Here is an 18364-nt window from a genome sequence, read left to right as displayed (position 1 = left end):
TAAGTACTGTCTCAATTAAACTCTAAGTAACACATATGCTTTAATCTCCAGTCCTGTGGCCAATTAGTGAATCACTTCTACTTTATCAGTTCTTTAGAATACCTATTTCTCACTAGAGCTAAGCTGTCAAATTGGTAGCAATATTCTTTAGGGACTGATGCCTGAAATATAAATATAGGCAAAGAATTAGCATAGAAAAGATTTGCAACATATATATATATATGAATACAGTTTACCTCTAGCTAATAATGAACAATCATATTATGTCCACCTATTATCAATAAGACAAAGCCCATTAAAAAAAAAGCTTATTCTACCTAAATGAGAAAGTATGCCAGTTAATACATTTGGTATTTGACTATGTTAGACCCACCATGGGCCGTAATAAAATTCTCACATGTTTTAATTCATTTACGCATGCCTGCATTTAATATGCTTTGTGACCATGTCTACAATTAATATGATTTATGAGAAAAGAACATGTGCAATATTAGGGGGAGGGGACAGCATACGTATTTTTTTTTCTTCTATGAGTGAAAAATATAACAAAACGGCTCAAGGAAAATTGTTGGCTGTTAGCATAGTGGAATGGACTGACAGAGCCCTGAGTAAACTTGAGGGAGTTAATGATATCCTCTTATCTGACCCTGACACATTTGCAGCATGTAATTTACAGAAGCTCTGTCCAGGGAATCTTGACAAATGCTCCTAACTATGTCAGGGCAATGTTCCATTCTAATGTAAAACAGATGTGGGTCAGATACCCTCATTCATCACTTAGCACCGAGAGTCTCAAACTCTTTCTGGGAGGAATGACATTACCTGCTGTTAACTCTTCTCCGCTCAGAAAATGTCTCACAACCACAGTAGCGCCCTTAAAGGGTAAGCACTAAAACCTTTCATCGTTTCAAAAACCTGTCTGAAAACATGACTGTGGAAAATTGAACATATATCTTGGTTTAATTTCATGACGACTTCAGGACACGTTTGCTAAATATTAATTGATCCTTTGGGACCTAAAATTACAAATTCAGAAAGGGAAAAGCTCTGGGTTTGGGCATCCCATAATGCTCCAATGAGATGGTATTTAAAACTTTATGTCTAATTGCTCATAAAGTAAACCTGCATTCAAGAAAATACAAGGCTTATTCCCACTAATAACCATTCATAAATACAAACCTTGCTGAACTTTAACTGCCCAGCTGTCTGAGATTCACCACAAACAAACAAACAAACAAACAAAAAAAAAAACACCTTATAATGAATTAGAAATCCACATTGCCTTTCAGAAAGAAGGGACTCAACTCTGCCCCCTCCAAACCAGAGGGATATTAGGCTCCACTGTATTCCCTTACCACTAAAATTTCCCTTCCACCCCAAATCCCTAACAACATAAAGGGCAGACATTCCAACCTGCTAAGGAGGAAAAGAGTTACTCAACTCAACAAGGGTATTTTTTTCTTTCTTCCAGACCATGTGGGAAGGAGGCAAATATGTCTGTGGCTTCCCAGAGTCAAAGTCATGATTCCACCTACTAAATTCCTAATATAAGAGAGAAGCATCCCTTTCCTTCTCTTCATGTGAAGGAAGATATGTCCTTAGGATAGAGAAATGAGCAACTGAACAGACCAAGTAATATTAATTTAATGAGTAGATGTCAAGAATGAACATATCCTTTAGGGAATGTTTTCTGGTCGGTTTCACGGGCTTTGTGGTAAAGAAGAGTAAGTATTCATTTCAGATCCATGGAAACGTGCAGCAACTTGACAGATTTGGGTCAACATCTGACCATACAGTCTTCCAAGAACCAGAAGCTACAACCCACTAATCTAAAATCCTATCTATTTTAATTCCCTCCCTTACCCAATTCCAGGGCCACTGGACCAATAAAGATGTTATGTTGCTTTTCCACTTGAAAATGTACTTGTGTTGCCCTGGCTGGTGTGGCTCAGTTGGTTGAGTGTCATTCCAAGCACTGAAAAGTCACGGTTCTATTCCCGGTCAGGGCACATATCCAGGTTTCGGGTTCAATCCCTAGCCCGGATGCATGCAGGAGGCAACTGATTGATATTTCTCTCTCTTCTCTCTCTCTCTCTCTCTCTCTCTCCCTCTCTCTCTCCCTCTCCCTCTCCCTCTCCATCAGCCTTTCTTTTAAAAAATAAAATGTACATGTGTCCTTCATCATAAATTGGGTGGTGGCTATGCCTCCTATTGCCCAGGCAACTCTCTGTAGGCTGTCAACAGACAGGGAAGCCACTTACATAGGTCTCTGATCTACAGAAATTGTCTGCTCCTACAGATCAGACAAAATAGAGTCTTTGTGATTTAGTGATTAAAAAGATGTTTCCAGAGACATAGAAGCATCAAACAGTCCGTCAATCTTCAGAGGGAAGGCAGGGGAGGGTGGGGGTGGGCGGTAAGAGATCAACCAAAGGACTTGTATGCATGCATATAAGCATAACCAATATACACAGACAGTAGTGGGGTGAGGGCATGTGCTGGGGGGTGGCCAATGGGGAAAAAAGGAGACATAAGTAATACTATATGTAATACTTTAAACAATAAAGAATTTAAATAATAAATAAATAAATAAAAATAAGCTTTAGAAAAAGGATATTTCCCAATCGATTAACTCAAAATTACTAAGATTGCCCTTTACTTTCTAAAACCTTTCTATTGTATCTATTGTTTTAGCTACTTTTATCCTTTGCTGATTAGAAAATCAGAATCCTCTGCCTTTGAGGTATCATGCTTCCAATGTATCCTGTATCTAGTATCATAGAAGCTGGACTGTATGTGGTGTTTTTTTTAATATATTTTTATTGATTTCAGAGAGGGAGGGAGAGGAAGAGGGAGAGAGAAACATCAGGTAATGAGAGAAATCATTGATTGGCTGCCTCCTGCACACCCCACACTGGGGGGTCGAGCCTGCAACCCAGGCAAGTACCATGACTGGGAATCAAATCCTGACCTGCTGGTTCATATGTTGATGCTCAACCACTGAGCCATACCAGCCAGGCCTGGACTGTATTTTTTTTAAGTATGCTCATGTGGTATTATCTTCTATATATATAAAAAGCCAGCGACCAGAATGCCAGAACGACTGGTCGCTATGATGCCCACTGCAGCCGGCCTGCCAACCTCCTGAGCCCCTCCCCGCTGCTGGCCCAGGCAGATCCCACCAGTGCACGGATTCGTGCACCAGGCCTCTAGTATTTCAATAAATCAAAACAAGAAAAGGAAAAGGAAACAATAAATATGATCACCCTCTCTCCTCCCCACACTTAGACCTCTGGGATAAAGGATTGTTGGCTCTTATTTTCATTGCAGAGGATTCTCATGTTAATGGGATCTAAATTACTCAGACAAAAACAATTTTTGTACATTGTATTTCTGGGGACTATCATATCCCAGGCATATTATAATCACTGCATTCTGAATGCATACAATTTGAGTCCGTAGTTCTTTTAAATGCCTAAGTGGAATAGTACCTGAAAATATTTCAGTCACCAAGAAACTGCCTTTCTTTGATACTATTCAGTTTCCACATTTGCTCTTTATCAGGGACAAACAAAAGTATATGTTTTTGTCTGAGGTTCAGTTCACATGAAATAAAAATAAATAGTATTATTACTTGATCAAACAGCATTTAAACTTCCTGTTTCTCAACATAGCTCTATAGAACAATTCTTTTTAATATCTTCCAAGTTTCACAAGAAGATGAAACAGAAGCTGAGATAGTTTAAGCAAGTTGTCTGAAGACACACAGCTAGTGAAGGGCTGCTAAGTATTGCAATCTAGTGCCTTTGACCTTGGAGCTCCTTGTTTGGATGGATGAGTTACACTCACACGGCAATCAATTAACTAAACAGGAATTTTCTTTCTTTCCTTTACTCCCTTATCTGTCTTATCTAAATAAACATTATTAAGCAGTTTGTAGCATCTGCTTTAAAATTACTCTTTCCTGCCAAGTTTTTATACAGAGGTATGACAATATGTTGAAGCGGACAATGACATCAGATGTTTAATAGAAAGAAACATTCACTTGTGAAAAAAATCAAGGAAACTTTTAGAAATAGGCAAATCATGAGTTGGGTCTCTACCTGTATTTTCTTTCATTCAGCATTTCCTAGGAAATGTTCCTCAAAACTTGGTAGCTTGATACTCAACAAATGGGCTCCATAGTTAAATTAGAAAACACCAAGTTAGACTAACATGTTTCCACACTGCAAGTCTTGTCAGAGCCCTTAGTAGGCTAATGTATACTGAGACTCTGAAAGATAAAGGAATATAATTTGTAACATCTACCAAATTGTTGATTCAGAATCCTTTTTCCCCAAAACTACTATTCCAGGGAGCCCGCTTTGGGAAACAAGACTTTATTATGAGACACTGTTTGGTTTCTGGATGTTCAAAGATGATTATGACCTAGTACCATTCCTCTAAACTCAGAGTCAAAGGAGAAATGGATACTTTATAATAAAGTGTGGAATGTGTTTTAACAAGGTATAAGCACAGTAATGTGACATCAACAGAGGCTAAAACAAGAAATTCTGCCTGGACGAGTTATTTAACTAGAAATTTTCCCATGGAATCATATAAGTGGAGGATAAGCTCTATGAAGGGCTTTTAAATCTCAGAACAGATGCAATAGTTTAATTCAATTTTCTAATGCAAGCTGCACAAAACTGAGAAAAAAAATGATAATGATTTATTTAAATAATGTTTGCCTCCCTCATTAGTGCAGTGTTTAGGACTAGCTACACTGTCATCTCGCAGCTAAGAAATATCCCCTGAAGGTAGAAAGGCTACTCTGTGGTTCTACAAAGTGTACCAAGGTTCTCCCAATTTGCCATCTTTGGCATTGATCAGTAAGGACAATAGGATCACTAATCTCCAAAATTCTAGTTTTCTGAACTCTATCGAAATGTCAAGAGTAATTTTTAAATATTATACTGTACACTGAAAAATACACACCTCTGATGAAACCCAGACTGTTCTGCAGAGACAGATTCTTTAGAAAACAAACAAAAAAATAGTACACAAGTAAGGACTGAATCCAGTCTTCTGGGTCTGTAGTACAAAGCACACATTCATCCCCTAATTGAATAAATATGCAAGTATTCAGATTTCTGTAGATATTGCCATTTGCAAATGCAGTAATAAATTAAAAAGCTTTACATTGCATTCCAACTCTGTAATAAAGGATTGATTCAGGCCGCTGGCCTCACACTAGAATCCAGCACAGCTTTACTGTGTATTACTGAGGACAAAGAAAAACTTTTATTCTAGGAGCTTAGTTATAGACCAAGCAATCACACTTAATTTTTTTTCTCCTCAGTGGCTAAAGGAATTCAAATAGACCTAAAAGTGATGGGGTTGTTGCATTTGATTTGTCCAGTGTACAGGAGAAAGTAGCTGATGGAATTTCTATTTAAATCAATTCAGCAGACACCAAGAAATTTTCATTCAGCAAGAAAGGTTTTCTTGCGGCTCATTTCAGCGACATGATGTAAGATTCAATCACTGGCTGCTGCTCCCTCCTTTTCTCTAAAAAGGAGATTTTAGCCAAGTAGTTGTTTCGCTCACAATTCTCCAAATCTGTAACTAACTCAAGAGGCTGTGGCTAGAGCTGACATAAACCAGGGCTCTCCTCATATTCTTTAAGGGGAGCAACCACTGCCTTCGGGGAAAAACCAATGGCACCAAGTCAATTACAGTCTGCATCGATTCAACAAGTGGATTAGCAGCACTGTTTTCACCACAGAGCGAACCTCTCGAAACCTAATATGGCAGAATGGAAACACGCAAGTGGCCCACGGTTATTCCGGTAAAGCTGAAATGGGCTCATTTATGGTCATAAACATCCTTGAGCCTTCATAAACACGGCAGGCCCCTGTGGCCCTGGCTTTGAGCTCATGAGCTGCTTTAGAAATGAAACAGAAAGAGACTCAAGCTTTGGAGAGGCTGCCACTGTGCACGAAAATGTCTCGCTGGTCAAGCTTTGATGCACACCACACCCATCTCTTTCATCAAAACCCTTTTCCTTCCACAGATGAATTTCTGGAAAGTGTGAAGGGAAGGAAGTGGCTCTGTTGGGAAATGATTGGTAGCAGGCCACCTGCTTGTCTGCTTCTGCATGAGGATAAAAGTAGGCGGAGGGCCCAGCCAGGGTGGCTCAGTGGTTGAGCATCAACCTATGAACCCAGAGGTCATGGTTCAATTCCTAGATAAGACACATGGCCAGGTTGTGGGCTTCATCCCCAGTAGGCAGCAGATCAATGATTCTCTCTGCGCAGTAGGCAGCAGTAGGCAGCAGATCAATGATTCTCTCTCATCGTTGAGTTTCTACCTCTTTCTCCCTCTCCCTGCCTCTCTGAAATCAATATAAATAAATAAATAAATAAATAAATAAATAAATAAATAAGTGTAGGCTAGGCACAGGACCTGCAACCTGTATGTAAAGTGGACAAAACAACTGGCCTGGCATCAGGTAGCGTCTAGATGCATGCTCAAAAAATGCCCAGGAGCTGGCCCTGCCACAAGGGAAAATCTTACTGCTTTGACATGTTTCAGCCCCACAAGAGAAGGTCAAGGAATGACTATGCCACAGTGAAAATGTTTGTCTCCTGATATGAAACTGAAAAGTACTCATCGCAACCATTCTTAACGACTATACCCCATCCACACAGCAAGCTGATTCATAGTAAGCCCTTACCCCTTCCATGGACAAAGAACCACCATCTTGCCTGGCAGCTAAGGAATCTGAGATCCTTGTGAACACTGTGGTCCAATAGATGACAAGCACAATCAAAAAGGAGTCTTGCGTTTTGTGTACACATATTCACACTTAAAGGCTTCTCCCTAATAAGTTTCAGGATGAACAAATGTTTGTCCAAAGAAACTGTGCTGAGCAATTGAAATCTAATTTGAAATGGAACCACAACAGTCTAATACATATATGCATGAAATGGAGAAACCGCCTAATAAGCGTAGCTGACACCAAATATGCAATTTACATACATTACACACTAATAATCTTGTTTTAATATTATTCTTTAAAAGCAACTGGAGGGGTGGCTGAGTTAAAGGTTTTCTTGTGTGAATAAGAACAAAAGATGATCCTAGCGTCTTCCACCATTAACCACCATCTCGTTATATAAAGATCTCTCCGCTCTTTCTTGAGTTCATTTCTGAGACCGTGTCTCATCCCCACAAAGCTGTGATGATTCAACCAGACTCAGCAGATGAATGGCCGGTAAACTTGATGAGATCTGCAGACCTCCTCTTTGTTCTTGAGTTGCTGAGTAGTGAGCAAACATTCGGGCATTTTCAAGCCTGGTCCACAAATCTTTATGAGATTGTTTTCTCTTTCCTCAGTAGATTATCCATGAAATAGGACAGGTGTACTGGTTATTCAATTACATCTTACCCAAGACCTGGACTAACTTTGAAATGAGGCTTCTGAGTATAGCTCTTACCAGGGGGATGTATTAATAACAGTTAAACATTCTCTAAACAAAACCTTTTTTTGTGTGTAATTTAAGCCTATTTTCTTATTTTGTCATTTGTTTCACTCATAAACCAGAAACAAAAATCTGCCCATCTGCTCTAAACATAAAATGTGTTCATAATAATCCAGATTTATACCAAATGTATTCTTAAGTTTTGCTGAATTGAGAGTACTCGGAATTTATGACCTCTGAGGCTGCAAAGAGGACTTCCTCTTTTTAAGAAGGGAAATGCTTAAAATGAACATAAGAACGGCTCAGAAAGCTTCTTGGATATCAAATGGCTCCATAAGGGGGGGAAAAAAAGTCAATGATATGAGTAAATGAATCAAAACCATATGGGTCAAATTTTCCCTAAAATACGCAGTTTGAAAAATTAAGGAGGAAAAGTACTTGGCAAAATGTGTTTTAGGTTTTACCAAACCCAAAACATTCGCAATGGTTGGTGAACTCTAAGTGCAGCCTAGTGGCCCATTTTTGTATGCTACAAAACAATTTTTAAAAAGCTTCCCTGTAACCCACTGATACTGTATGTCACTCAAGGAATCATTAGAAGCCAAAACCGGTTTGGCTCAGTGGATAGAGCGTCGGACTGCAGACTGAGGAGTCCCAGGTTCATTTCCGGTCAAGGGCATGTACCTTGGTTGCGGGCACATCCCCGGTGGGGGGTGTGCAGGAGGCAGCTGGTCGATGTTTCTCTCTCATTGATGTTTCTAGCTTTCTATCCCTCTCCCTTCCTCTCTGTAAAAAAAATCAATAAAATATATATATATTTTTTAAAAATCATTAGAAGCTGTCACCAAACACTGTGGAGTTTGTAGAAGTGGGGTGGGGGTCGGGCGGGAAACGATAAAAGGTTGTTAATGTAATAGGTTTTGTTTCCTGGGTTTGGCTGTGTGTGTTTTGGAGGTGGGGGAGCGGTGAGGGTAGTGTTTCTCACAAAGAAAGTTAATTAGAAGAGCATGTTAATTAGTCTCGTGTCTTGAGCATGTGGTAGCATTTCCTTGGCCCTCCATATTCCAAGTCAACATTCCTTTTTCTCTCCTGCACGTGCAGGAAGGTGCTGGTAACATTCCATGTGGGTGTAGAGGGGAAATACTTTGTCTCTGTTTCTGTGTGTTCTTTCTCTATTGTCTCGCACCAAGAGAACACAACCTTTCAAAAGAATGCAGGTACCGTGGGGAAATACCTCTCTAGAGTGAGGTGAATGGTTTTCTTCTCAGAGGGTATTTTGTCCTTCATTATATAAGCTCCCATCTCCTAAAAGGGTTATGTAGTTCAAACAAAATACAATTCAGAGACAGCAGAAAGTGTTGAGGTCATTAGCCTATCCCCGTGGTCGGCAAACTGCGGCTCACGAGCCACATGCGGCTCTTTGGCCCCTTGAGTGTGGCTCTTCCACAAAATACCACGGCCTGGGTGAGTCTATTTTGAAGAAGTGGCGTTAGAAGAAGTTTAAGTTTAAAAAATTTGGCTCTCAAAAAGAAATTTCAATCGTTGTACTGTTGATATTTGGCTCTGTTGACTAATGAGTTTGCCGACCACTGGCCTATCCTCTCCCTCACCCATCACTGAGAACCTTGCCTCAAGTTCCCTGACAGATCCAGTCTTTGAGGGAATGGGAGACCAAACACTCCCATTCATAGCCTTTCAGCCAGGCCTACGGGAAAATCAGGGTGAGCATCAGTGCCAGAGCCCATGGAAAACTTTCTGGGATGTTGTGCTTCCTCAGCAAGTGAAGTGTGCAGTTTCCGTTTATATAAGAATGAGTAACACCGGGAAGAGAGGTGGGTTTGGCTCTTAACTCTGGTGATAACTCCCCTGTCATTTCTGTGATTTTGTGCATTGGCCTCAGTTTTTCCATAAGATAAGTGGGACTGTTCCCAGATATAGTTACTGATTCCCTCAGAACAAGATAAACTTGCCAGCAATTCAGTGATGCACAGACCCTTTCAGAACTTGAGGAAAGATGTGAACAATGTTTCTAAGAATTTTGGTCAATATTCTGAGGTTTATAATGTCATAAGTGCATGTCCGTCCATTGCTGCTCCAACATCAGCATCCGGGCAGGTGTGACCTTCTGAGTCTCTGCTTCACAAACCTGCCCCTCTCGAAGCTGAGACCTTCCCTGAGTGAAGGACTGAGGGCATCCAACAAATACTTGGATAATGTATTTTGATTCCAAGTTTTAGAAGAATCTTTGCTTGAGGGGGCAGATAGATTAGAAACAGCCCCTCCCCCGAAAAAAAGCAACTACAGTCAACACATACAGAGAAACAAGGTATCTATTAATCCCTTGACAGGAAACAAAAAAGCCCATCAAACAAAAGTTTCACACCTTCTAACTCATGATTTTCAAGTTTGAATGGCAAATGACCCATCAATTTCAATGACACTAGGAAAAAAAAGTCAAATAAAAGGCACATATAATTTAACAGATCAAATATCCTACAATGAATTGATCATAATGACTCAAATAACTTTAGCTCTGATTCCATTTAAATGCATAAGTAGGGAAAGGTCTATAAAGAAATGCAAAGCTAGAGAAAAGACAAGATGCGAAGTTATATACACCACTATCTCAGGCATATTTTTTTAACAGCATAAGACCAAAAAGGAAGCGCTAGAAGACAATCGTCAAAAATATTAGCAGTAGTTGCCCAGGGTAAATTTTTTCTACTATAAAGAAACTTAAAAAAAAAATCTATTTTCTACAATAAGCATACTGAATTATTAGTGGAAGTTCGAAGATTAACAGAAAAAAAATGTGTAAAGCAAAAATAAAAAAGGGGTATATTAGCACAAAGAGTGTAAGTTAACCTGAACCCCAAAAAGTTTAGAAAACTAGTTTCTACTAAATGATTTTCAAATATTACTGAAGACCCCTGCCTCTATTTTTCATTAAACCTGTTTCCTCTCCATTCAATCGTGAATGAACTAAAATGAACAAGATCTAGACCAGAAGCCAAGAATCCCAGGTTCTAGTCCCAGTTCTCTCACTATCAGCCCTGTGGCCTTCCGTGGATATGTCTGAACCTCCAGTGGATATGTCTGCATCTTATATGTCCAGATAGAGGAGGAGGAAGTGGAAGAGTGAAAGGAAAAGAAGAAAGCTAATCATGAGATTAGTTTTATTTTAATAGTATATGGTCTAATATATTAATAAGCTCTTCTATAAAATAAGCAATAAGACTCAAGGGTCACCACCCTTTCTCTACTTTAGTTTACAGGTAAACCAGGCTGTTTGACGTGGGCTTTTGTCTTCAAATTTTCTTCACAATATTTTTAATAAAGCCAGATAACCACAAACAAGGATACCCCCTCCCTTGCCTGAATAGAGGCATCCCAAAAGCTGTAGAAATATGAGTTCTAATGCCCAAGTTTTCTATTCCCTCATTTTTGCGAAGATGTTTGATGAGATGCTGATTCACTCACTGTCTTTCATTTTTCAGTCTTGTGTGAGGAAATAAGAAGCTTCATATTTCTTTCCTCATTCTTTGGGGTTGCTATCAGAACTAAGACAACATGCATTCGTATTGGTGGTTTGAGACAGACGTGTATGGCAGAAATGCAAAATATCCTGAGTATTTGCAATGTTTTAAGGAAGGGATTAACATAATATGTAGGAGCATAGTAAAGAAATACAGGAAAATTTGCCTGTGGAATTTTCCACTGCTTGATATTGGAACGATTCCCACACTGCTGCCAAGTCAGGAATCATAGCCAGGCTTCTTGAAAATCAAGGATTAACAGTTTCAAGGTCAAGTGCTAATAATTCCACTTTTGTAATGCTTATATAATGCAATAAAATACTCATATTAGAATATGCAAGGTGACACACTTATTAAAAGCTAGCAGTTTCACGGATAGAATAGAGATTTGTGTCCTTGTATTTACTATGGTTGAAACTAAAAAATACTGAGGCAATCCTGGGTCTCACCTTCCGGAAGTAGTTAGGCTTAAAGTTTATTTTTATTAAAACTTTCAATCAAATCACATTCATAAAAAGCTTTTCCATGGCCCAAAACCACTTATGTTAAAAACTGGAGAGATAACTCTTTCTGACGTTACTTCTAAACTATGGAAGACACTTACATGCTATAAATTTGGGCATTTAATGATGCATCTATCAGTCCTCGATGTTCATGCAGAATCACATTTATAAATGCCAGCACTTGGAAATTAAATGCACTAAAGTTCAGTAGGAAGCACATTCATTGTTTTCATGTTGTTATTTTCAGCTGAGGTTTAAATCCACCTCTTTTTTTTTTTTTATCCCAGAATGTGCTATAGGAATCTATGAAACTTAATTACATTTACTGTTACAAAAAAGGATTTATGAACTTTTGCCTTTAGGCAGAAATGTTTATTTCATTGCCTTTACTATTCATTCTTTTCAACTCCAACGGCTTTGAACTTTTTAGCTGCTCAGAGTTATCACTGTTGTGCAGAGCCCAGGAACTCCACTCCCAAGACGCAAACCACAAGTTGAAGAGAACGAAGAAGGCAAAGATATATGAGTCGTTATTTTGGCCACCCTTTGTGCCATTAAAATCTCATTTTCTGCCTATTAGAATGCCCTCTTGGTGCTTAGGCAGCGGTGATAGTCACTGATTAGTGTGTAATTGACTATAATTGTCTTTTCACTTTTCATTTGTGTCATTCTGAGCTTCTCTCTGTTTTTCTAACCACCAAGAGGAAAAAGGCGGTTAAGGAAAGATAAAGCTGTTAAAACTCTCACTCTCAGCCCCGAAGAGATTCTCGATCGCAATTATAGATTGCCACCCCTTTGTGACATTTCTCCAAGTTTAGTGGGCAGCTCTCCTCACCACCTGGGCCAAGAGCTCTCTAATAAAATCAAACGATCTGTATTTAAACAACTGCTAATAATGTCAACCCCAGACAGATGCCACATGTAGGAAATTTAACCAACCCTCTGACATGCAATTATCAAGGCAATTTATTAATATGATCTCTCAAGAAAAGCTCATAGTCCAATGCAAATTAGAAAAACAATTACACCATTCAAATATCTCTATATTCCCAAAGAGCAGTAATTCTCCTAATTCATGCATTTATGACTCCTTTATACCAAGAGTTCCGTAGTCATCAGCTCGGTCTCTCCTCACACAACTTGTTTGCTTCCTCCTGATTGTTTTTATAAAATCTGGTGCTTTCTTAGTTGCTTTTGTTCACAACTCTCTCAGCTGGCCAAATACCATGTTTTTAAATGTGTGTGTTTCTTACCCAAAGACCAGAACTAGGGGTAGAAACGACATACACCTTGACAACCACGTCTAAACGGAAATCTCCCTGACTCCATTATGAATCACTTGAATTTTAAGTCTAAGCTACAACTTTTGATACAGCCCATAGGAAGGCTGGAGAGAAAGGAAGCTAGGAAACTGAAATCATGTGGCTCGTATAAGGAATACATTATGGTTTAAATTTGGCAATTCATTATACCACTGCCTCGGGGAATTGACTGTTTGGTTCTGGTATACAGCAAATCATCTGTCTGGAAACACGGGACTGACCTGAGGTGAAAGGCCATTGCCAATGGCGGGGTTCATGGGGTTGGAGGGTCCGGACGGAGGCACAAAGCTGTCTGTGTAGCTGGAAAATCCATGCCTGGTGCTGGGGAGACAGTAGGCAGAGCTGCTGTCCGGGTTCGAAGGGAGAGTGCTTTGGTGTACGGTGCTCGGGGGGAGCGGCTGAGGTCTGTGCACGGTGCTGCTGGGGTCTGACACGGCTGCAATGAAGAAGATGGTCAGCCACCAAGTTCCCTCGGAGGAAGGGCAGTGCCAAAGCTCACAGGCACCACGCCATCAGGCCACATGTTCACTTCCAACTGCATTTCTATTTTTTTTTTTATTCTTTAAATGTATCTTTGTTGTTGGAAGTTTTACAGATGTCCCCTTTTTTTCCCATTGACCCCCTCCACCCCACACCCGCCCGTCCCATTTCTTAACATGGGAATACCTCCGCACATGTGTGCAAGTACATAACTGATTTGTGCACTTTCATGGCAAACTCACCCAGAATAGGAATTCAGAAACCACATTAACAAGGCTAGCAAACCGATGTGGGTAGCGAATGTTATTAATCAGCATAAGAATTAACCGATGTAAGAGTTGCAAGTCTCAAATTTCTTTAGCAAATATACTTTCAAAGCACCTCAGTATTAGTGCAATAGTATAGTTTCAACCGCCTAGAATGCTATCTTTCATAATCCAAAATAACTTCCTCTTATTTATCCCTTTCACCTCTAGGTGCCAACAAACAGTGCCTTTATCAAAGCTTACCTTCCCTCAATGACCCCTGTACTTGGTACCCATTGTGAAATGAATTTCACACTGGAGTACAATTGTCGAGGCAAAATTTTTAACAAAAGAAAAACAAATCGCTTTTTCTTTAAAAAGAAAAGTTGTTTGGTTTCATTGTTTTGTTTTGTTTTCAAATACTGAAATGGGATAATATTACAACACAATTTATCTAGAGAGATTCAGATAGATCCCAAAACAAACTGTGTTTCTGAAATGTGACTGGGACATTCAAGACAACCTGATGTAATGTCATTAACATGCAAACAGCAACAGTGTCACCACGGCTTCCTCAGAATCAGCAGCAGGGAGAGCTATGGGGAGGTACATCCTACCGTCCTGACTCCTCCATACCTTGTGGAATAGCAGTGGGCTGGTACGAGGTCTCCGACAGCTGGTATGTTGGCAAGGTGGGCATGGCGGTGGGAGGGAATCCCCCCGGAATGAGATGGTTGAAAGCCATCAGTTGATTGGCCCCAGCTTGCTTCCTCCATCTTGCACGGCGGTTGCTAAACCAGACCTATGGATTTAATTTAAAATTTGAGGGCTTCGCTGATGAAATAAGACTACATTCTTAATGAATTTTTCATGCTAAAACAGATTAAAGGCCCCTTACTGACAGGGCAAAAAGAAGTAAGAGCTCTCCACTCTCTGGGTTGTGATGTCAGGGGAGAACAGAGAGTTAAATGTCAGGGGTCACAGAGGGGCTTCGAGGGCATTCCGTGGTCTTGCAGAGCCCCCCAAATCCAGTGATGAGCCTGGGTAGAAATGGCTGAGCTGGAGTCAGAACAACAGAAACCCCCCACTGTCACCCCCAACACCCTCCCACCCTCATGGATTCTAGGGAGGATCCATGAGCCTCTGACCCCCACACAACACATGTCCTAATTTGGACCTGCCTATTACACTAACACTTGTATTTTATATTCTTATCAGTCCGTCTCTGTATTTCTATGGTCATTATGGGCATAGCTCCTGGACAGTCATATAAATTGACCAAAGGAGTAAATGGAGCCATCTTACCATCCCTTTCAACGTGTGAGACACTGTCCTGATCTTAGTGGAAATAAATGCCAAAGAGGTAAGTATTTCAAGAAATGAGAGCATGTTATCTAAGGAGATCCATTAAATACTTACTTTATTATTTCTTTCAACAACAGCTTTAAGCACCTATAATACTCTATGCCAGGCACTATGCTAACCAGGTACATTCAGAAAAACTTGATGTAATAAAATAAAATGCCTTTGAGAAATTTAACAGCCAAGTACTTTGTATGAGCAACTAGAGAGAAATGGCAATAACAGGAGGAAGAAATGTAACTGAACATCTAAAATATTGAGAAATTATTAATGGGCCCCCGGATCTTGCCCAACTCTTACACCTGCAGAGTTCAAATGTAGAACTTTAATCTTTCCAAGTGTACATGTGATGCTGCCCCCAAAATGAGAGATTTCTAGCAATCAAATATTTGCTAATTCCTATATTAAATAGTCATTGAAAACTTAATATGGAGAAAGCAATGTGCCTGGGGTCGGACGGATAGAGGGGTGAATGCGATGATAGGAAGAGGTAGGATCCCTGCACTCTAGTAGCTTATAGTGTTGTGCTTATGGAATCCGGAGTCATCAAGGAAACCAAAATAATTGCTCACTAGAGTTAGAAGCTCTAAATACAGAGAATCTTGAAAATTAGAGTGGAGACAGAGTTTCAATTCAGTTTAAAGCTTGGGTGTGATTTCAACAAGAGGTGACTCCAAATGGAGGTGATAATACAGGAGACAGCACGTCTAAGAAAAAATAAGACCTGATTTCCTTATAGAACAAAGTTAATTATACAACTTATTTGTCATTTTTTTAAGTTGTAACTTTTTAAAAAGAGTGGCGGGTGGAATTTCTCCTTTCTAGAGCAAGAAAGCCCAATTTGACAACTATTTTGCCAAGGCATCTGCTTAAACTTTTGCTCCTCACCCAAGCTCTGAAAAAAAGAGTTTGGTCTCCTCTGGGCATGTTGCAAGATATTGTCAGGGAGAACTGTGTGACCATCCTCAAAGCACTAATATTTAATATTCCTTAAGTTTCCAACCAAAAAAGAAGGTAAGTCAATATTTTCCCATGTTGATACATAATTGAATTAGACCTGGGATAATAGAACCATGAATGGCACTCAATTTGAGGTCTGCGTCAATTGTGTTTTCTCACAGAAAATCTGTTGCTGTGACCTCCAGAGGCATTGGGGTAAAAAAACTGTTTTCAGAGAAGTGTTTGGGACAAGCTGTGTTAGCCTGAGGAGGCTGAGGGTAAGAAATGAGTGGCATATTCATGCCTGAGTGCACTGTACTATACCATGCACCATGGTTTTATTTTATATGTAAAACTTTGAGATTAACAAGTCCACCTGACTCAGGTGATGTGGTGCCCCCCCACCCCCACCCCCCCCCCCCCACCAACACACACACACACCTATCTAGACAAACCTACATACGGTGGATCTCCAGCCTTATGTACTAGGCTGGGAGGAGAGTTGAATTTCCAAAAGTTCTGATGTGACTTCATTCATTCAGACACACTAGTCTCCATTGTGCTGATGAAATATTTTATAAAGAACTCAGAAACCTGCACTTCCGTCATTATTGGAGCAATGTTGCCAATTTCTCTATGCCAACTTCTTTCTGTGACCTTTACATGAGTAAACCAAGTGTGATTTATGCAGTGGATGGTTATACCTGATCACTCCATCAATTTACCCTACTTTTAATTTATGCTTATTCTAACTCCTCCTTAACCCAATTTTTAATAAAAAATGTCTTTCCTCAAATAATAAATTAGAAGAAACACCATAATTTCCACAAATACATTCAAATGATCACATCCAAAAGAATAGGGATTTAAGGTCTCTGGGGTCTTGTTTTCATTTTTTCAAAATGATACAAAAAAATATTGAAGACATTGAATAAACCCACCAGGAGTTGGATTTTAAAATTCTTATATTTACAGTACAATCAAAGATTAAGAGAAATCGTTGGGAAGAAAATCTTTACTGAAAAATGAACCTTCAACGGGAGGTTCAAGAATTTCCTAAAGGGAAGAATTTAAATGTACCTAAATTTAAATAAATCCAGAGGGCTAGTCCTGAATGAAGCAGGGCTTACTGAGGACTGGCCTAACTCTGGCCACTCAACCAAATTTGTCATCATCTTGCCATTCCTAGCCTTCTGCCTCTCCTAGAACCAGCTGTCTGCCAAAAGAATCATCAAAGGAAAAAATGTACTGAAGTTGCAAATTGGGAAGTGGTCTTTGCCTTCTTTATACTTTGAAACTCATAAAAGACATATCTTTAATAGACATATTTTTAACAGAAAGAAAAAGTTGCCCTTGAAATAACCCTCATTTTAAATACCCAAACCAGCCAACACAATTGTCCTGGGGGACTGTTATCACCCCATCTTTAACTGAAAGACATCCCCTTGAAGTTCTTACTTCATTTGATGACCTGAAGCTTGGTTCATTTTCATCTGGCGCCTGGATCTCTCCCTACTTGTCTGTCTCTCTACAGCGCCCTTCCACAAAGCTCTATGCATGCCTTTTGGAAATCATCTTTATAGCCATGTCTGAAGTAATACAAGGTCCAATGATTTTTTGAAGCAAAATTTAAATTGACCGGAAGGTCTCCATAACATCATGGTAACTGTGGCGGGCGCAGGGGGCGGAGGGAGGGAGATAATGAATTACAAAAGAAGAAAAAGATTTTCATAAATTTTTCTCTTGATGAGTAATATAAATAACCAATTTGTTCAGACCCTCAACCATGTAAGTTGGGGAGAACTTAGTACTTTAAAAGCTATAGTAATACTTTTTATTCACATGGGTGCAACACAAACCATGCAAAAGTTGACTTGCAGCTCCCTGACTTACTACCTCTGTGACCTTGAACAATTTGTTTAATGTCTGTGAGACTCTTCTCTAATCTGCTAAATGGGAGAAATAAAAAACTATTTTATAAGACTACTGTGATACGTAGATGAAACATTGCCATCAAAGACCTTAAAAGAATTCCTAAGAGATAGTAAGTGTTCAATAAATGTTAGCTAATAAGTAAAAATGTCTCATTGCCACCTCTAAGAAACCCAAGAATTAAAGCCTTGCTTTGTTTCCTTAACTCCGTGGTCTACAGCCAAAGCTTTTTATGCTCATGAGCAAACAGAAAAGTGTCCAAATAACACCTCAAATCTTTGAAAGCCAGTTGGGCTTGAATGGAGATGTAGGTCAAATTTGTTTCCAAGTTTCATGGATTAGTGCTAATTGTCCCAGGGTGTAAGCCTAATTTTGCCCATCCATAAATTACTCCTTCACGTTTTTGGTGTGGACCTCAAAAGGCAATCTAACTTACATTATTCCAGATGGATTATTTCACATGCAATTTAGAAAAATGTGGAAGGAAAAGAATGTAATATGTAATCCTTAGAAAAAGAATTTATAACAAGATTATAAAAAACTTGATTAAACATTGGATTTGGTGATGTCTAATGCTAC

The 18364-nt window shown here is 39.4% G+C and overlaps 1 protein-coding gene across 2 annotated transcripts in view; it reads right to left on the bottom strand.

Moving 5' to 3' along the window:
• PAX3 (paired box 3) overlaps positions 1-18364 on the bottom strand; it is a 90607-nt gene that overhangs the window by 6861 nt on the left and 65382 nt on the right. For both annotated transcript variants that reach the window (XM_008145109.3, XM_008145111.3), the window contains exons 6-7: positions 14189-14354; positions 13049-13263 (exon numbers count right to left, since the gene is read on the bottom strand). In XM_008145109.3, the coding sequence (XP_008143331.1) occupies positions 13049-13263; positions 14189-14354 (381 nt within the window). The remainder of the gene's footprint in view (positions 1-13048; positions 13264-14188; positions 14355-18364) is intronic.

This window comes from Eptesicus fuscus, chromosome 11 (assembly GCF_027574615.1).
Source record: "Eptesicus fuscus isolate TK198812 chromosome 11, DD_ASM_mEF_20220401, whole genome shotgun sequence".
In the NCBI taxonomy this organism is placed as follows: Eukaryota; Metazoa; Chordata; class Mammalia; order Chiroptera; family Vespertilionidae; genus Eptesicus; species Eptesicus fuscus.
Note: the sequence above shows the minus strand (reverse complement) of the source record. Positions and strands in the feature narration are given on the sequence as shown.